A 21,382-nucleotide genomic window follows, 5' to 3' on the forward strand; every position below is an offset into this window, starting at 1 on the left:
ACATTTCGGATTTTATAATAACTTAATTGAAACCGTGAAGTTTTTTCCGTATCGGTAGCTCCATTGTAAAACATTCTCCCTAATATGTGGTAATTTACCCTTGAATTCTTCTCTGTGCTCGCGTCGTGACCACTCCTGAGGAGCCACTTAACAAAGAACGGTAATTTCATCCCATTTGGAGTGTGTGCCTCGACAAACGCGTGAGAATATTTCGTGTACCGTTAATTCTTTCCTGTGAATAAAAGAGTTTTAGCCTCTTACAGTGATATGACCTTTGTTAAAAGACTATTTCCGCAACTAACAGTTTGACGCCGCTTCTTCCGATGAATTTTCAGCTACATACGTTGAGGTTTAGTGAAGAGATTTAGAGATATATCGTTTCGTGGAAGATTCTCTTAAAAGTTTTCCACTTTGTTAGCTTTATCTAATACGGAAAGTAGTAAATAATTGGGCTTAATCGACTTCTCTTGCAAGTGGAAATGAAAACGCTTATACGAAAAAACTTGACCTAAATTCGTGCGTCTTATTCGTGCGTTCGTTATTATTGCTACTCGACTTGAACAGTAGCATTTAACTTTGGGTTCAGATAATATTAGCAACTCCTAGGAAGTGATGATTTTGAGGACTTTATTTACTCAAAGGGAAGGGTAAGTACATGAATTTTGTGCCATCAACATATTGCATTTAGAATTACATATGGGGTGTGCGATCACCATTTAATTAGTGTCTGCAGCCTTAAAGGCAGATAACAGGTATAGATTATGAAAGTAAAGGGTGATTGGTTTTAGTTTTTTCATTCTTGATGTGTGTTATATAATATTAGACCAGTGAGAATTAACCTGCATGAAAGTGTCATCTCTGGATAATATTTGTTAGAGGGTAGTGTTTGATTTTGGAGGCTCTGTTAACTGTGAAAGACGTTTCAAACTTATCCAGCTTTCAGCTAATGAATCAGTTTTCTTACTCGTAATTTTTGACGCATTTAAAACTATCGAATACTTTTCCCTAGATGTCAAGGAAAAATGTGAAAGAGAAGAAATACGTAGGTGTGAAAACATTAGCTGATAGGAGAACTGAGTGGAGAGCTGCGTCAACCCAATCCTAGGATTGTTGACCAGTGATGATGATGATGATGATGATGATGTCAAGGAAAAAGTGCCATTTCTATAGTTGTTAGGATGTTAGATAAAAAATACAAGTGCACTCGGATATAATTATTTTTATCAGTTTCAAGTACCTTTATTTTTTAATGAAAAAAGCATTTTTAAACAAATTATTCTAATGAAAACTTGAAACTTACTAAATAATATAAAGATACAACATAATGCATGATTTTTGTATCATAAACTTATTGCACTTAGAATTACATATGGGGTGTGCATTAACCATTTAATTAATCCAAGGGTTCTGAATCCTTAAAGGGAAAGGTTAATTTCCCTTTGTGATTGAGATTAGTATTAAGTAATAATACGGGATCACTAATTTATCTATTGTACATCCCAAAGCCTTAGCGATTTCGTAGTATGCTGTAAGCATACTACATCAATCTAATAAGCAATCAAGAATTTCTTGTTGGAAAGATAAATATCATATTAATTGTTTTTTTTTTATTTTAACGTACTTGCTCGCCTAGTATTTATGTTGATAGTCTGATTAAGAAACCGGATATGAATAGATTCACTTCACTTGTGTCGTGACTTTTGCTAGTTTCGAGGCTAGGATATTCATCAGCGATGTTATAGCTTTTTAACAAATGCTAATGGCCGTTGCGAACTTGACTCCGAGCATCGCGAAGTTGGCATCACGTTTGGAACAACCTTCAGCTTCGAGAAATATACACTTCACCGATTTCGTCTTGAGTTTCGAAAGCTCTGTCACATGGAAACGTATCAATTCCGTGTGACCTGAGGAATGGTATCTTTATTTCTTCCTTTTACTGGTTAAATTCCATGAAGAAGATATGAGCGGGAAATAATATCCCGCTATCTCGTTTCCTCCAATTTCATCTACATCACCGTGGTGCCCCGCAAGCTGCCTTAAAAGGCGTGTGGCGGGAGGTGTTAGGACAAATGCCGTATACATATAGGAAGCAAATTCTCTACTTACTCTACAAACTACTTAAGTAGGCAGCTTTACTCTTAGTCCATCTTAATGTTTTCATTCGAAGTACAATAATGCGTACTAACCTAGTAAATGGCCAGTGCTTCTTTGAGTCCCTTTCATTTTTATTGTATGTAATGTTATTTTTATTAATGCTGTGTAATTAAAAGTCACTCTTTTAGATACACAATGTTCAATTTTTGATACTTATAACTTTTATATTAGGTGCCGTATTTTTCGAACATCGACGTATTGAATGTCCATGTTGGCTTTTGACAACTATGATCTCTTGTGTGTATTGATTCTAAAGATGCCACAAGCGAAGAAAACTGGATCAGTTTTGAAAAAAAAGACCTCTATTGCGCAGTAATGCGGCCGAAAAAAAATTTTAACAGCAATTTTGAAACATGCTTGGGATAGGAGTTGGGCCATGGCTCCCGTAATATTTTCCGAAGAGCAGATTAGAGCTCTGCGATTTTACGTAATTGTAAACATGATTATTAAACCAATCCAGTGACTCCCTAATTAATTTCGACATTTTAATTTCGCCATTTGGTGTACCTTTTTGAGCTCTCTGAAATGAATTCTCCCGAGATAGTAATCTTATTTACGCAACAACACCTCGAGCAAAAAATAAAGCGTTATGAATGCAGCCATAAGTTATCTCGCCATCGGGAGGCGGCGTCCGAGACGCAACAATGCCTCGTCCGGCACGCCATCGCAAGGCGGGAGAAGATGATGGGGAGGTCTGTGAGTTCATAGTGGGGTAACTTGCTCACTTTCTCTTCTTTGTTGAGTCCTGTATCTTCAACAGTGCAATTACGTTCCGAGAGAATTCATTATTTTCATTTCTCTAACCCGAATAGCATTGTGTGATCCTTCGACATCTTTTACGTCGCTTTGGCGACAACGACGACGAGATTTTATTTGCTAAATTTCTGTGTGCTCTTTGTTATATTTTATATCATGTTGAAACGAAAATAGCTCATACATTTGTTCCACATTTCAGGCTGCGCGATTTTCGAAAATCCGATTTGGAGATGATGCGTAATATTTTTCCCATGGATCGTTTTTTCTGTGGAATTCACATTGCGATGCCATCGGATACTAGTTGTGTGGTGACACATTAGCTATCGTGCTACTTAATATGCCTTTTACCCTTTGCGTAAACGCGTTAATGATCCCTCAATGATCCAAATAGTGTTATCGCCGGCTATCAGTGGCGCATTTAAGTTTAGACCTTAATTGGGGTCGAAGGGACGTACCATAGAGTCCGACGGCCCCCCAGTCGAAGGGTAGATTTTCAAGACACCAAAATGGCGTTTATAGGTTAATTATTCAATGAAAAATGACATTTGCGTAATGATACGGATTAAAATACAATCTAGTGTGTATTTTAATTCGTTCTTGTAAAAAATTTTGCCGGAAATTATAAAGAAATACTTTTACCAAGCGGTATTCTCCGAAACCCTTGATATTATCTAGTGTTTAGTTTCAACATAATTAGGGGGGAAGGACTTCGGCCGCTTAGCCCGCAGCATCATACATCCACCTCGACGGATATCATACCTTGGTATTTAATATCGTGTTAGATGTGTTAGCTTTCGGTATACTGAGATGGGCGATGCGTTTTTATGTAAAATCTTTGGTATGATATATATTCAATTTATCTGCATTCGACTAGATTGATGGTCTCTTTAAGGATGATAGTTATGTCGCCTTGAAATATATTAATAGGAATTCAAATTACCATACTCATGTGGCGGTAAGTTATCTTCCTTCTCGAGCACCATTGCTCATCAATTACGGGCTCCGGGGAGCGTATGTAGGGTGCAAGAGAATCATCTTATGGAAGGAAGTACATAACTTCCCGAGAAACGCTTGACTCAGGTATATTTTACGAGTAAGCGGGCAATGGGAAGGAGTTACCGTTTAATCTATTAATAAAGGCGAGACCCCACGGAGCAAATTGTGGTGCCCCAGTGGCACATGTGGAAGCTCGACGAAGCATGCAATTTCCGGTTCACAATGCATGACGGGGCATTAATAGATCCGTAAGTGTGGTTCAATCGCGAAAAATGCCCGGCGACCAATTCAATTCCCTGAGATTTGAATCAATTTGATTGAAATGAACCGTGGCTCAGATAAGTGTTTATGCCGAGCATTTTCGCCGAACTTCCTCCGTTATTTTAACGTATCGTTTACGGTTATATTTGGAAATAAATTTGAAATTATAGCGTGAATTCGAGTGTTAAGCAATATTAGGTGTTATTTTAACATAACCTTGTGGCATAGTACTGATGAGTAGCATTATAACTGTAAATTTTACTCTGCACCGTTTGACCCATTTGTAATCCTAATCTCTAATTATTCGTATTAATAGCAGCGCTTTTCAAAATGCCTATTACTTATGATGAAATGAATGTGCTTGATGTATAGGTGTTTTTTATGTGACATTTATATATGCAAATCATTTGTTGGAATTTATTCAATTAAATTCAACGCTTTTGCTCAAAACCAAAGGTTTCTGACAAAATATACGTGTTTGATGAGTAGGTGCTCGATAATATAAGGTTACAAATCGTGTTTTAGGCCTCACTTAATTTGTATTGGAAAAAATGTTTAGAAATTAGAAGTCTGGTTGTGTACTTAGATTATTAATCATTTGAATAAAAGGCGTCTTACAAAACGAAGTGAGCGAAGAACATGTTGTCATATATTTACCCTTGTATTCATGACAAAGTATGTGCGTCTAGCGTTTCTCCAATTAGTCTAACATATCTAAGTAGTCAGCCTTCACGTTGAAGGTATATCTAACTGATGAATTTAATTTATTATATTCAACTTCTCCGTGGTGATTTTGCATTATATGTCTCATTGGTTTGCCTGTCTGACGTTCACTCTTCCATTTTTGGCTAACGTCCAGTGGTGTGCTCAATTTCGTCGTATTCTTATAGAAAAATTGAAGAAACTAAAAGGATTTCATTATTGTATTAATTTTATTGGAATAAGTATTTTAATAAAAATGATACTAATATTTATACTTGAGAATCATATTTTATATAAGAAATCAAAGCATTTAAACTGCTAGTTTTTCCTGCGTCAGAAAATGAAACGCGGTAGTAGGAAAACTCTGAGGACCACTCGGGCGTTGAAATCCCCTTTCTCACAGCTTACATGTTTAGGATTTCCAAGGCTGCTTCTGAATATTTTATTTAGCATTTTCGTGGAATCTGACGGATTCCTCTCTCTCTCCATCCACGTGCCCACCCCCTTTTCCCTTTGCAAAGGCTCTCTTTCGATCCATTGGAGTGGTAGGAGTGTTCATCAGACGAGAAGAGAGCAATTTGAAACTTTAAACAGACAGAATTATGGTTGTGTGTTTAAGGTAGGAGCAGTACCTTTTTCTGGAATACGGAATGAATTTTCCCTGGCTGGAATAGTATGCTTTTGCTCTTCTCAGGCTATTTTAATGGTTGGACGAGCAAGGTTTGTATTTCGTGATGAATTTATGTCAACAAAAGCTTTTTTATTATTATTTTACGAATACCAGTGGTTAAACTTGATCAGTCGCAAAATCTTGAACCTCAAACTTGACGATGATAATATACCTGTTGAGTGTATCCACAGAGTATACATTAGAATATATGTTATTCTAACGTGTACCCTAATGACTGGAATACTGTTACCAGTCGTGGCGCTTCCTAATGGCGGTTGGTTCTTTAATCAGAATTTAACGTTAAGACTTCGTTACAACAGGGACTAATAGTGTAGAAAAAATCGTTGCCTCTATAAAATTATCACAATTATCATTCTAATAAAAATTTTCATGCTAGAATTAAATATATATTATTAAAACCTTCGGGCCGCCGTACAATGAGGAAAATAGCGAAAAATGCAGGCAATATTGTTAAAACTATTAAATTAAATTAAAATTGTTAAAACTATGCGAGAGGGTGCTCTCAGTGAATTAGTATGATCTGGTAGCACAAAATTTTGAGTACAAATTCAAGTGATTTGAAACAATTTTTATTTCGTATCATAAATGCAACCCAGAAATAATCAAGGTAATGTTGTACAGAAATATTGACAAGTAATATTTTATTGCAAAACTAGTCCGTTTGATTTGGTGCGAGATTGTTTAAATTTTCACAAAAACTACAGGATTCAAACTGTATTTAATGGGAAGGAAAATGATAAACGGTATTTTTTTTTCGCTGTGCTACAAGTAAACCATGATATGCCTGTTCAGTATTTTCATTGACTAGTTATATTTTATTCTCCTTAACACTTGAACTACCAATGGAGTCATTTTGACTCCTCGCGATTTTTTTGAAAAGCGTGTACTATTTTATTTTATAGAACTATTTTAATCGCTAAGCTTATTTTGTGTCAAAAATGAATTAAAGTCACGGAATTTCAGGTCAGAATTCAGAAAATTTTAGTCAGGGCGGAGATATAAAAATCGCGAGGAGTCAAAATGACTCAATCGGTAGTTCTAGTGTTAAATATGTTAGTGTACCTCAAAATTAGTTAAATTTACTTAATCGTTGTGTAAGTTACTTTCTACTATATTGTTGGAGAAAGCGTGAAAATTTATTGCGTCGGGGTGGCTAGGGTTCGTAGATGCCAGTCACGATGGAAGTTATCGGACCTTACAAGACTAAAATGGAAAGTTTTTAGTTCCTCAGTTGCACCATATGAATTTGTAAAACGTGAGAACAACACTATTTGTTCTTGTCGCTTAGATTTGTTTACAATTGGGTTCGTATTGAAAGCTATGATTCGTTCCATATTGTATTTATTCTTTTTATTCATTAAATCCAACCTCTCGAGCGAAAGCGAATGGGCTATTGAATTATTCTTCCGTGGAATATCCGCAAATTGTACGGAATATGGAAATAATTTGGCATTTTTTGGCGAGTGGTCTATATTTTAAAAAAGAAATGGCTAATATATGTCAGAGGCCAACTGTAATCGGATATGCACACAGTTTTTATGCAGATATCTTTCAGACATTGTAAGTAACGGTAGTCACATTATTTCCTCTTGTTGAATTACAAGAAATTATTGCAGGCAACGAAGTAATCGACAGTAAAGAATCAATGGCTAATAGAGCAACACTGCAAGCTTCTGCAGAACAAATGATCTTGCGCAACTAATCGCTCCTTATCCCCTTTCATAATCTCTCTCAATATGCCAATGGGCATGACAAACTGGCCGTGCTCCTTGTGGAAGAAGGTGGGTGTAATTGCGTTATAACGGATTTGCCCGCCTTGGTTATCCATCTCCGATCACTTGCGACCGAAGCGTGTGAAAAACAGCAGAGATAACCTGATAGTTCGGTGACGGATATTGGGAGCGAAGGCGTGTGGCACCGGAGCGAATTTGAAGTAGGATGGAGCAGTAGAAGTGAGGAAAAATTGATGGGCGTGCGGTGTCATTACTCCTAATCGCAGAAGTAGATGCGATTCGCGATGCGAGTCTTGCGGCCGCGAGGTAAAGGAGCAGAAGCTTCAGTATTCGTGTAGCTGTCGCATTTCGGGGTTGGTATTTGGAGGTGGCGACAGATAGTTGATATCATTTGCGCCATGAGAGAAGGGTGGGTAATGAGGCGTCCATTAATTGCGTGAGGTGATATTGGCTATTTTAAACCCCCTTTTTCCTTGGTTTAGCTCCTCCCCCTACCCATCCCTCTAATCTCACGTGGGATTGTTCAAATGCGTATTTTCAATGTAAATACATTACTATATACTTCATTGCTTTGGATTTATTATTGTGTAGAATATAGTAATATTTTTTAAAGAGAAACACGTTTTGCTAAATTCGACGCAGTTTTCTCGCAATTTGACAATCTTGCGGAAAAAAATACGTGATTCCTACCGGGACTTCCTTTTCCCCACGTGGGATTAGGTGAAAATTGTATACGCTCCTCTACCCCCAAAACGCCTCACGTGGAGTCTTCCTAAGGAAAGGTGAAGAGTTAACTAGCGTCAGCATGGTTAGGTACGTTATCAAAAGTTAGCTCCAACTAATTAAATTTTGTGAAATATGATTTGATGCTTTCCCGGCGAATCATGTAGGTAAACTCTTCTCGGGATTCCCACCGGGTTAATTTTTCCATAATGGCCAACGTTTCAAGCTTTGACTCATCTTTGGCTCATCCTCTGGGCTGAATGTTGTTTTATTTATTTGTGGTTACTAAGTCTCATTGTTACAATAAATTTAGTTAATTAAAATATAAAAAAATTAAAAGTATGATGCCAGTTCTTTTATTGCAGCTACATGTATTCTCTATAATCTACAATCTATTTCCGTATGTGACCGTTTAAAAAAATTATGTTCTTTAACAGTAATAACGAGCAATATGGTTAACTGCATCATGATTGGCTAGCTTTGTGACGCTAGATGGCGTTAGTTTCGGTTTTTCGTCTTCGCGAACTTTCCCTCATTAAATTTTCCTATTTTTCTACATCATAACTTGTTAATTTGATGCAATTATTTTTTTACTTTATCTTGTCTGAAGCTCGCGAACAGTTGGAATATATCTCTGATTTTCTTCACCCCAGTTTATGATGCTCGACTTTTAGATGTTTACATCTTTTCACTGGTTAAAATACTTGCTTTTGTGTAGTTGACTCGAAAAATATTTTTGTTATTGAATTGGATTGAATACCAAGAATATCACTAGAAAGTTAGAATTTGGTGATAGAATTCCTAACTGAAATCATAAAAGCGCTGAGTGGGAGCAAGCTTCCTGCATTTTGCCTGAGCAAGGTCATATAGACTTAGCGGCTATATCAAATCTGTGTGCTAAAGAGTAATTTTAATGAAAAGTACTATTAAGTATCGCATATAAGTGTCATATTTAAAAATTCCAGCGAGTTCGCTGAATGATATAATACGATATTAGTTGGAGGTACATGCAAAAATCTTGAAATCCAAATTTAGTAAACTAAGGAACTTGATTATTTTGATTTCTAACGACTCATTTTATATAACTTCAAGGAGATACCTACAGTAACCATGTTAGGATACTTTGAACATAATTTCAGCATCAACTACTAGGAATTATTCCTGCTTTTTATAACGTTGAAAGATTCATTTTTAATAATACTTAGCCGCTTTTATTGTAAGTTTTAAATATATTTGTTATCGTTTGAGAAATTCAAATACATTTCTCTAGCGTACATAGAATCTAAGTGAAGTGAAATTCGACTTCCAGCTCTTGCGAATCCGTATTTCGATAATATCCCTTGTTAATTTACACGTTTCAGTGATGTCCTGAATAAAATCAATCTTCTCGTCACTGTATCAATTGAAATTCTCGCTTACTATTCGAAAGTATTGTTTGAATTATCAACTTTGAAGGCTCAGAATCATGACCTTATCGCTTGATTAACCTTTTCGGCACCGTTGAATAATGAGGCTTACTAATTTCACGTTCATTAGTTTTTCAAACTTTGATGATGTTTAACTTCCACTTCTCCTCAAGTTCCGAAGTGGGTGTTCACGTGTTGTCACTGTTTGAACTCACTTGACGATTTTTCCAATCCAGCCGCATAGCGGAGGCGTTGATGGTCCTCAGAAGTAATTTTCAAGGCTTATTTAAATAGATTTTCTCTCTCTCATCTCTCTCGTAACTTTGTATCTGCGATGCCGTCTAGCTGCTTTGAAGGAGTGTGCCTGTTAGTTCCTTGAACGGTTAGTATACATAGTTCTTCTGTGTAGACTGGGGAGGGCAGGTTTTTCCTAAATGGCTTGAGGACGACAAGTGATATTTTTAACTCTCGTTAATGTCAGGTTCGGATGCAAGCCAAAGCCGATAGCATTACCTGAATAATATATGAAGTTATCTGAGATATTTATAACCCCAAATATTTAAATAATTCAAATTTGAATTATGTTTTGCACATTGCTGTTGCCTTTAGGTTATTGAAATTATCGATCGTTAAAAAGTTCGATTAAATAAATATAATTATTATTGATGGGAGAGGATTTAAAAAATTATGATATGCTGTTTTCGAATAGTTCAGTCATTATGTGCTGGAAAAAGGCCTTGCCAGGGACGTATTTGGGCAGTTATTTTACAGTGTTTATTATTTGGGTCACTGAATCCGAATGTGAGTTTTTTTTGGCAAAATTTATTTGCGTAACTTTGTGATTTCCACCACCCATGTATGCAGAGTTACGGAATGCTTCGAATAACTGGGTCTGCCACTTAATTGGGGCTAACTGTTCCGGTACTGTATCCTATATTACCGGAATCTATATCTACAGCTATGAGGTACCAAGCAAGCCAACATCAGGGTTTGTGGCACGGAACGTACTTAATTAAAATGCCATTCAGCCATAATGGATGTCGTGATGTAAATAACTATATTGTACCTTAAAGCCTCTGTGCAAGGGTGCGATTTTACTTGAGGCAATGGATGTCAGTGCCGGGATATCCTGATAGATTAGGGTCGCGTGGAGGAAAGAGGGACAAGACAGGTGCGTCGTGAGTGTCCTCTCACCTGCCGAGGGGTCTTCCCCCGCCGAACCTCGCCCTCCCGCCGCCGTGTCCCTCGCTGAGGTGCGTCGGTGACGGCGCCGCGGTCACCGAAGCGGACGATGCCCTGCCGTCTGCGGGGAAACCGGCGCCCGATGGGTCACGGCCCCGCTCCCGCATCACAAGCGGATGCTCGGAGGCCCCAGCCTCCCCCTCTCAGCCACCTTCCTGCAACTGATGGATGGAGATATTATAATTAGGGATGGAAAAATATCGGTCGAAATCGATTTTTGGAGCATTCGATTTTTATTCGAAATGAAAATATCTGACTTTACAACAAAAATCGAAAACTTAGCCAAAAGATCGATTAATCGTTCACGTAATCAGATTTCTGTAAAAACATTAATTTAATTGTTGTAATAATAATAGTTTTATTGCAAATAAGATTCAGGGATAGTAAGTCCATTAATTTCAAGCTGGAAAAACAAAAAGAGGAAAAACAAAATGACCGCCCAGTATTACAATGGCCATTTGATAATCTAGGTCTTGAGGACTACCTTATACGAATTTCATTTGAAAAAATTGCCCTTCAATACAAGTAACACTTGTTATTAAGTAAAAATAAAGTAAAACGTATATCGTAACACCAAATCAGGAATAATATGCGTGAGGTGCTCATGGATTGAAATTGGTTAGGATATCATTGTGCTGAGTAGATGTTAAAATAATAGTGTCCAAGACAAATTGATAAATACAGCTTGATGGATAGGTGATGGGAGGGAATTTCATGATATGACAGCTTCAACCGAGGTATAAAGCTGTGTATCTGCGAGGTGAATAGGAATATGAAGTATTTTCGGGGGAGCTGTATCGTAAAACGAATAATTCATGTGTCTTTTTACACCGTTTGTCACTCTTGAGTGGGCGCGATATTCGGTTACCTCGAGCGGGTAACATAAAGCTGCCCTAAATTAAGTAATATCTTTTTTCAATGAATGTTATGTTATGGGAACATCATAAAATGTTGCGATCGTTTGACGGTGACTTCTTTGGTCCAAGGGTGGATTATAACCAAGGGTGGAGTGGTGGATTGGCAATCGAGTTCACAATGGTAATATTCTGATATATTAGAGTCACGTAAACCTAAGAGTTTTCTTGATTCACTGATTCAGTGCGAGGGAATGAGTAGAAACGTTTAATTCTTTTTAGTTTGATGTATTTCACGCCGAAGGCAGATGTTAATTCAAACTGAGAGTAGAAAACACGTAAATTCTGCCAAGCAAGTTTCCGATAAGGAAGTCCGTCTGGACTCCTGACCATTCATTTAAGAAATCGCAAGAGTTTATCTCATCGCAGAATCTAGTGGTTTACGTTTATTTATGCTTACGCGTGCACTTGCATGGGTTCCATTCGTGCTAAAAACTGATATTAGTTGCGATGATTATAATAAGCTCCGTTCGGTTGACAAGTAGGTAAAATTAAGTTTCTTAAAAGCATTATTGGTTTTTTAATTAAAAAATGAAGCGATAACTAAACCTTTATTAAGTCCTGCGTTACACACAGGAATAACGACGCAATATCTTTGAAAAACTATTAAATATCCTGGTATCCACTAAGATGTCTAAGGTTTAGTTGAAAATGTCGTCCCAAATCACGAAAAAATTCGAATTTTCTTTTCTGTTTGCTGTTGAGCGATTTATTGGGAGAGAAATCTTTTTCCTTCCTTAGGGAGAGATCATTATAAAAATAATTTCTCCCTTAATATGTAAATATTAGGCAGATTTTTATTATATAGTGACATGTCCAGATGAATCACGTGCCCTTCAGTTATTGCTCTTAGCATATCCTTATCCCAATCTGTTTGTTTGGCTGATGCACTTTAAGCATTTGTAAAAATATTTCCTCTAAAATTAAAAATTATCCTTTTTTGTTTGTTGAATCAATAAGCCTGTTTGCAGGTGTATCTATAATATTTCTTTTTATATATCCTTTATACATGCAGGCCGCTGGTTAATTGGAATGGTTACGTGAGACTCAAACTCCTCAAATCTCTTTGGATAATTATCAATAAATAATTATTATGGTATCAAAAATTTAGCACTGTACTTCCGCAATAAGTAATTGGATTAATTAAATAATTACACTTATTATCTTAATTAATAAAATAATTACACTTATTACCTTAATGGTCACATCAATTAATAGCCATTAGTTGTCATGGCAACAGGTTGCCGTCCTCTGCTCTAAACTATTAGAGGCCTATCATATTTACGAATTTCTCCACTAGCAAATTGAAATTTAAATATTAGAGTTAAGCTCTCATTTTTCTCTTACTGGTGTTTTTAATCTTTACTTCCCAATTATTTACTTAGGGTATTCAAGAATAACTACTGACATTGGTTATAAACAAATGCATATAATGTAACGCGGACGAGCCCCCGAACCTTATATGGGCAATAAAGTTCGTAGTCCATGAGACATAAATTAGAAGTGACCCATCATTTAAGGCATTTAGTGGTTCCTATGAAGTTAAATTTACTGCGGCCTATGTTATACTGAATTACTGGATACGTATTTTATTATGCTAATGTTCTTTATAGCCTAGAGTATAAAGTTTTAATGCCCTACTGTAAAATTATGTAGTCGGTTAACATTATTCGCTTGGCTCGGAAGAAGTATTGTACAATATGGAAATGCGACGACAGAAATGTCGTATCTGAGAGCTCATAGTTCTAGGTTTTTTTGCTTTTATTCTCTTATCAATAGCCATTTTATTTTTGCTCTTGGGTGCAGCTAAACAAACTTTTGTGAAGTTTTAACACTGCGAAGTCATAAGCATTCATGCCTAACTAAAAATAGCCATGTATAAAAATAAATAAATTTTCGATTAAATCAACCCACACTCCTGTCATTTGAGTGCTAATCAATTGCCCATACATTTTCCTATCCTTAAGATGCAATTTTATCCCAAGAAAAAATAATTTTCGAGTGGAAATTATTAAGCAAACATTAATTCTCCTAGAGAGCGAAATCGATTGAAATTGTAGCGGGATTAAGCTCATTTTTTTATTCATTACAGTGCTACGACAATTACATCAAGCCTTTTAGGTCGGGTGCTGATAAGCTACAGAAAATTGCTTTTACTTTGCATGCGAAATGCTTCCAAGATCCAAATGGCTCCAAGTAACATGTGCGCTCAAATATTTCTTGGTTCAGGCCTCTTCCCATTTTAATTGTATTTCTAATTCGCGCAGGTCCAATAGGGTAGTTTCCTATTATTTTTTTATTGCCTAAATCGAAAGATTATTACTCCTGGAGTACGTATTTCACGCTTTTAGATTTTTAAATGACGATATCTATTTTTCGCGATTAAATGAAAAGTGAAAATTTTCAAGCGCGCGAAAACGCGACGCGTAAGTAGGAATGATGGAAAAAAGTCCGTGCGACGCATTTCTGGTTCCCCCTACCGCCTTGTGAGGTGACCTTGATCGAGGCTCTGAGCGCTGATACGACGCAGGTTGCTAGCAGGTAGCAGAGTACACTGCTGATTGGTAGCGCTTGGCTTAAATAAGGATTATTAATAACTTATCAAACGAAGGAAACTTTACGAACTTAGGTATTTTTAATGTGTGATTATTAAGAGATGTTTCCCTGAGCTCTGTGCCTCATGCATGCATTGGTAACCTCAGACTATGTATAACTCCTATCCTCTCGTGTAGAAACTAGGTCCCTGTGACGTCACGTGGAATGGAATCACATGGGCGCCAATCTGGCCTTTTTCAAATGGGGATAAAATTTGACCCTTGACATTCTTCAAAATCGGTATTTCAAAAACCAAATAATTTGTGTATTACGAATACACTAATGGTGGGTAACGAATCGCAATCAATGCCTTTCGTTTTCTTTGATGAAGGAAACTACCCTATTCTCATATTCCAGTCCTTTCACAATTCGTTTTTGCACATCAAAATTCTTCTCCTGGCACATGTTAACCAAACCGATCGAAATACCGATATCGCGCATTAACTTCATTTTAATTTGCCTTTTAATATTTTTAGTTTTCTAATAATTGATGACCTGATAACCAAAGCAGCACAAGTTTATTCAGAAATATTTTAGACAAAACACTCACTCTGTAAATCTTCCAAGTTACCAAAGCCATCACTTCAACTTGTCCACATTAATCGATAGGTTACTAGTATACATTCATTACACAAAAATCGAAGCAGCAGCCGTAATAGCCCCAACGACATACAAAAAATCTGTAAATCCTAAATTCCTTCCTAGAGGACTTGTGTCGTTTCGAAAATCATGAAATTTGAACGGTGGAGGAAGTATTAGGGGGGAAGTGGAGGTCATAAGCTTCGGTGTTTTTCACGGTTTGATAAACTTTGCCAAAGCAACAGTATTCGTACTAATCGACCATTTCAGGCCCACACTACATATGTGCTGCCTGTTATGGCGATCTAGTCGGTCAAGTAGCCCCTGTTAGTTCCATCACGTTATCGTCCACGATTTACTCTAATAGCCACCATTACGAGTGCGCTCGTACTCACGGATAACATATCGGGCTTCGGCGCGAGGTTTGAGGAGGTTTAGAGGATCCATTCATGTTTCTCCTCGTCTTCGTTGTCTGATTGAGAAATACGTTTCACGTACTATACGTTTCAAAATTCTTTCACCCAATCCTGATGAGCGTATAAACATGAAACTTTATACGGCCGTTAAGGAAGCCTTAAGCTACAACATATATGAAGGAAATAATTTTATTTCCATATCTATTGCTGCTACAAAGCATTAGATGTGATTCATCTGTGCGGTATCCAGAAAATGCGCCCAAATTCTGTTTAGGAGTATACATTGAAATCATTAAAAACATCAATAAAGCAAGCATTCCGTCTTTAAGCGTAAAAATTAACGATTTTAATTTTATGTATATACTTTGTTTTAGAATAGAATGAACGGTCTTTGAGGTGATGGTCTTTGATCTTGGATGAGAGAATTTTTTTACTGCGGACAGTAGAGCGATCGCGGTTTGGAACAGTTTGAGAGTTCAGGCGAGGCAGTTTCCAACTCGTCGAAATGCGCAAAGATAATGTTTAGTGGAATACACATAACTTCCCATTTCAATATCGGAGATGTTTATTTCTGTCTAATTTCTTTTTTTTTCCACATCTTTGAACAGTTTGACTTGAGGAGGTATCTAGAGGACAGGGTATGGATAACTTTAGCGTGTTGGAATGGATTGATTCAAAACAATGGAAATCCTCCCAGAAAATAAGAATTTAATAACTCGATCCTCTCAGTACCATAGTGCCGCGCGAGAGATGTGTCACTTGCCTCAGCAGTAGGGCGGATCGCAAAAATCGATTTTTTTCAAATCCATCTGGCCCAATGAAAAAAAGTTGTGGGACCGATCAAAAATAAGGCCTGAAAAATTTGAGACCTGTACGTGAACCCCTGACCCTCGCTCAAATGCAATTTAGGGGGGGAGGGTCAAAATCCGAAAAATACAATATTTTATGGTCATTTCCTATAGATTTTGCCGAGTTACTGCCCTTAAGGGCAAAAATTTCGTGCATTTTGACGTATCTGCCACCGTTTAGCCACAAAATGCCTAATTTGAGTCCGCGTCCGCGAAGAAAATATTCCAACGCCCACGCAGCGTCGCGGATACCAGAGCCGCAGGCCGATCCCTTCCCCTCCACGCTCGCTTCTCCCCCTCCCACGCCTCTAATACAGCAAAATTCATCCCACGCATGCTGCTAGGAGGTCGTTTATCTTTGATAATATAAATCAGAAGATGGTAGAAGGTAAAAAGCGATGCGTAGTGAGACGACTTGTCCCTTATTTGGCGCCTCGTCGGCGTTAAACAAATCGATGTTACCAACTTTTAGAGAAGTGATGAAATAATTTTAGACCTGCGCACGCAGGAAAGGAGACTACGGTCTATGAAGACGCCTCTCGAGTGGCTATGAAGGTGCGCGAACTATGGTGACGCGCTTCTCTTCCATTATGAATGTGACTAAATGGATTTAGCGGTACCACAGGAAGTACTAAAACTTACGGAAAATCGTAATAGGCCAAAAGTGGGTTTTATTGAAGTATAAGACTCAAACAATTTTAAAGGAACATTTTATATTATGCGATATTTTTGCGTGTACGTGCATGGAGGAGCATAAGGTTCCCCCAATTAGAAGTATTTTGAGAGACAATCTGACGAAAAGAAAGATAATGGCTGCTGGATTGAACCCTAAAGAACCTCGACAACTGAGGAAAAAAGGGAATCAAAGGAGAACGTTGAGTCATAATCATCAATTCTTGTACGGGAAAATAGTATCAAAATTTTCTTCCTCAATTCATCCGAAGAAAATTAAACTGGCGAGAAATTAGCCGATTTGTTTCTCTACTTTCCTCATGAAATAAACATTAAGGACTATAACCTCAAATTGGAACTTCTTCGGGGAAAATGCGTCTGCCAACTGTGATAGAGGTATATGCAAGAACCAAGCAACAGCAATTATCGTTCCCGCAACTTTAGCTGACGCAAAAGTTATAACTTCGTAAGATACATCAAAGCTAGTGTACCAGAATTACTTACGTATACAGAAAAAGATGCTAATTCCTGTAAATAAGAAAAAAGGGGTGTCAACAAAGGGTTCCATTTTATTGGAATGAAAGACTATACTCTTGTCTGATGAAAAAAGGCAAGAGAACTTATCAATACAAGTTTAGAGGGGAATGTGTGGTGTTAGTTGAAGAAACGGTCCCACTTTTGGAGGTTTGCCTCCCCCGTCGGAGGATTAGCAAAAGTTATAAAATCTGCGATTATCGATTCCTTTCCGAGTGAAAATTAGATACACAGAATTAAAAAGGATTTGATTATGATGGTACCAAGCGATTACCGCCTAAAAAAGGAAGCATCATCCCTTTGCTACAAGCATAATTCCGACATCCCTTGAAGTGTGGGTAAACTCTTCTCGGGATTCCCACCGGGTTAATTTTTCCATAATGGCCAACATTTCAAGCTCCGACTGGGGGCCCATCCTAAGGGATAAATTTTGTTGAACCCCGAAAAGAGTTTACCCACATCATTCGCCGGGAAAGCATCAAATCGTATTTCATCCCTTACAGTGGTCTTTTTGCTAATTGCACTATGTTGACTTGGATTTGCGACATAAACGTTGGGAGGGTAATCTAGGTACCCAATTTGCGTTTCTGCAAGGATGCGTTTGGCGACCAATCCGAGATTTTTTTAATTGCTGTATTTTAATATCGACATAAAGGCTGATGATATATTGGAGACAGACTCCGGTTCCTTCGGCTATATCTGAGCTTAGCGCTGTGGAATTTAAAAATCTATTGATGAAAGTTCAAATTTAAATTTCAATATTCCTTTTATTATACATACGGACGAGAGATTCTCGAAAGAATTTACCAAAACTTTGTTGACAGCAGCAAAAGACGAGGAATGACACTAACATAAGAAATACAGACTGGAAAGCAGGTAATTTAGTAATTCCTTCGTGATTGTTCCTCACTGGACGATGCTGATACATCAAATATTAGTAAGACTAACGAAGAAAGACGCACTTGGTGTGAATTTTGTTGCATCTGGGGCGTTCGAGAGGAGAGCGGGGAGGGTACGCCGGCGGCCTTCACCCTTATTAATCAATTTAGTCACAGCTGTCGGACAATACCGGAATAGAAATGCATAACCTAAGTTCCCAAACCTTCATAGCCATTCGAGAGGCGTCTTCATAGACCGTAGTCTCCTTTCCTGCGTGCGCAGGTCTAAAATTATTTCATCACTTCTCTAAAAGTTGGTAACATCGATTTGTTTAACGCCGACGAGGCGCCAAATAAGGGACAAGTCGTCTCACTACGCATCGCTTTTTACCTTCTACCATCTTCTGATTTATATTATCAAAGATAAACGACCTCCTAGCAGCATGCGTGGGATGAATTTTGCTGTATTAGAGGCGTGGGAGGGGGGAGAAGCGAGCGTGGAGGGGAAGGGATCGGCCTGCGGCTCTGGTATCCGCGACGCTGCGTGGGCGTTGGAATATTTTCTTCGCGGACGCGGACTCAAATTAGGCATTTTGTGGCTAAACGGTGGCAGATACGTCAAAATGCACGAAATTTTTGCCCTTAAGGGCAGTAACTCGGCAAAATCTATAGGAAATGACCATAAAATATTGTATTTTTCGGATTTTGACCCTCCCCCCCTAAATTGCATTTGAGCGAGGGTCAGGGGTTCACGTACAGGTCTCAAATTTTTCAGGCCTTATTTTTGATCGGTCCCACAACTTTTTTTCATTGGGCCAGATGGATTTGAAAAAAATCGATTTTTGCGATCCGCCCTACTCAGCAGTGATAACTTACATTTATTTAGCAAAATTGATTGAAAATTGGTAACCCTTTTCTAAAAACTACAGTTTGTACAAATCGACCCTTCAGAACTAAGCGCACTCTCGAAGAATTTGACCAATGCCGCCTTCTGCGGGGAGAACGTAGCCCCTATTACGAGTAGTGCCACCATCGGGTTGAGGGTGGCACTAACACGGGTGCTCAAGGTGGCTGCCCACAACCCGTAACCTAAGACCAGCATTCAAACCCCAACTCAAGTTATATGAGAAATTTTAACAGTTAGCAAAGATCTGACAAGTGTTACAAATAGATTTTGTCCAAATTCTGATACATCTTCTAAGTGGACTTTAAATGAAAATAAAATGAAGTTTAAAATCGAATTAAAATACAAGAAAAACGTTATCATCGTAGTCAACTAATCAGACCCTTCCCGTGACATCATATTTTGTTATTTCAACCCTGCTTCTCATGCAAATCCTTGTTCCCACGCACAGGAGCCAAAAATCATAGTTGTTTATTTTTACCTTTAGCCTCCACCTCCTCGTTATCCAAGATTCGCCCTCGTAGTCACAATCAGTGGAGAACTCATGCGCTCGTACCCGCGGCTCACCTGTCGAGCTTCAGTTTGGGAAGCTTCGGAGTGCTCATTCATGCGTCCCCTCGTCTGCGCTGACTGATTGAGAAATAAAAGCGACCGCGTTGTGGAGCCACGGCGCCGCAGTTTCCGACTCGTCGGGACGATCTCAAGTTCGCTCAATCGCGAAAGGAGAAATGATCCCCGACGGGAGGGACGTTTACGGCCTCGGCTGCTTTCCGAGTACCTTCCGCGGCTATATCTTCGCTGCGGCGGCAATAACGAATCCTTCCCGCAGCCGGGAAAGGCGGCGTGGGAGTCTGCAGTCGACTCCGCCCATCCGATCATGATTTCTCGAGGAAAGGCGATGAAAAGTGTGCCCGTGCCAGCGGATCTGCTTGATCATGGCGCCGTCCTGCGCCGTGGAACATTCGTCATGGCGTTTAACGACAGAGTGTGGGAGCTAGGGTGGCCAACCCTTCCTGATACGCAATACTGTTAAGCAGCGCCTTCATTTTGCTCGTTTATTGTAAAAGGAATAAATTCTTCGATTTTGATATAATAAGAGAAATTTTCCTCAATTTTCTTAGCTTTCCAAAGGAAAGAAAATATGTATTTTATTTTTATAACTTGAGGAAACGTCAAAGTTCTCGCGAGTGAACTTCCAGAATCCATAAAATTGGCAATGAAACCCTATCACGTATGGCCCTTAAGTCCTAACTATCATTTATTATACTATATCAGTCCTATCACGAATGACATTGTATGTAAGAGTGCAACGACATTATTTCTTTTATATGTATAAGTGTCAATATATTATTTCCTTTTAAGTACATTTTAGTGCAATGGCCAATAATTCTGATGAGTTCGATATGGACCAAGCTTGGGAGAGAATAAGCGCGAATGACTTAAGATTCTTAACGGTTCGCAGTGTGCATAATTCACAATGAGTATGCAGATAATGCCCAACTTGTGCATATTGGATGTCGAAGAAAAATCGGAGCTCGTGCAAGTGAAAAATATGAATTATATTTGTGCTTTCGACTGGAATATAAAATCTTGAAATGGAATCCTCGTATTCAAATGTTAGTTTCAGAAATGTGCGCTAAGTTTTTTTCGCCATGGAAAACGTAAGTTGAAGCATGGAGAAAGCATCCTGCAATTTTAATTACTTATAAACGATGATGTGGAGAACTTTCTCAATATAAGCCAGAACCTGGAAAAATGAAGCATTTATAAACGTTGCGTGCAGTAAATTAGGAGAGACAAGACAATCTATTCGACTATTATACGATTTATATTACGACAATTTATTCGACAATCTATACTATATATCGAATCTAACTATTTTTCCCAGAAGTAAAAATTAGATAGCTGCGTGTTTTTATCGTGCAATTTGCCCTAAAACTCCGAAAAATAGAGAAAATACGTAGAATTATTCAATAAAATTATGATAAATCAGCTTTTAAGATTGAGACACCGATTACATTTTTAACTTGCCATAGATTTCATCAATAGTCCGACTAACTTCACTCATACCATAAAGTAAGGTTGTAAATCACTTTTTCCTGATCCATGCTTACACTCAGAATGCACCGATTTAATTTTTGTCCTCTTGAACTATTTTAAAATGGCGTACCTATTGCAAGATTAAACTTACCAAATTTATGGAAAGAAGGAACTTTCGGATTATTTTAAAAAGAAAGTGGTGATGGGAATTCGTAGTATTTCGAATCACGTAAAGCCCTAGGTCAAAGTGGAACCTAGTTTTGGAAATGAAATTTTACAAAATGGTCAAAATTGGAATGGATTAAAAAGGAACACGTTATACTGCATCTATACATTGT

The 21,382-nt window shown here is 37.9% G+C and overlaps 1 protein-coding gene across 1 annotated transcript in view; it reads right to left on the bottom strand.

The window, feature by feature from the left end:
• LOC124159023 overlaps positions 1-21,382 on the bottom strand; it is a 138,395-nt gene that overhangs the window by 45,706 nt on the left and 71,307 nt on the right. The window contains exon 2 of the mRNA XM_046534509.1: positions 10,617-10,825. Within this exon, the coding sequence (XP_046390465.1) occupies positions 10,617-10,771 (155 nt within the window). The 5' untranslated portion in view covers positions 10,772-10,825. The remainder of the gene's footprint in view (positions 1-10,616; positions 10,826-21,382) is intronic.

Source organism: Ischnura elegans, chromosome 5, assembly GCF_921293095.1.
Source record: "Ischnura elegans chromosome 5, ioIscEleg1.1, whole genome shotgun sequence".
In the NCBI taxonomy this organism is placed as follows: Eukaryota; Metazoa; Arthropoda; class Insecta; order Odonata; family Coenagrionidae; genus Ischnura; species Ischnura elegans.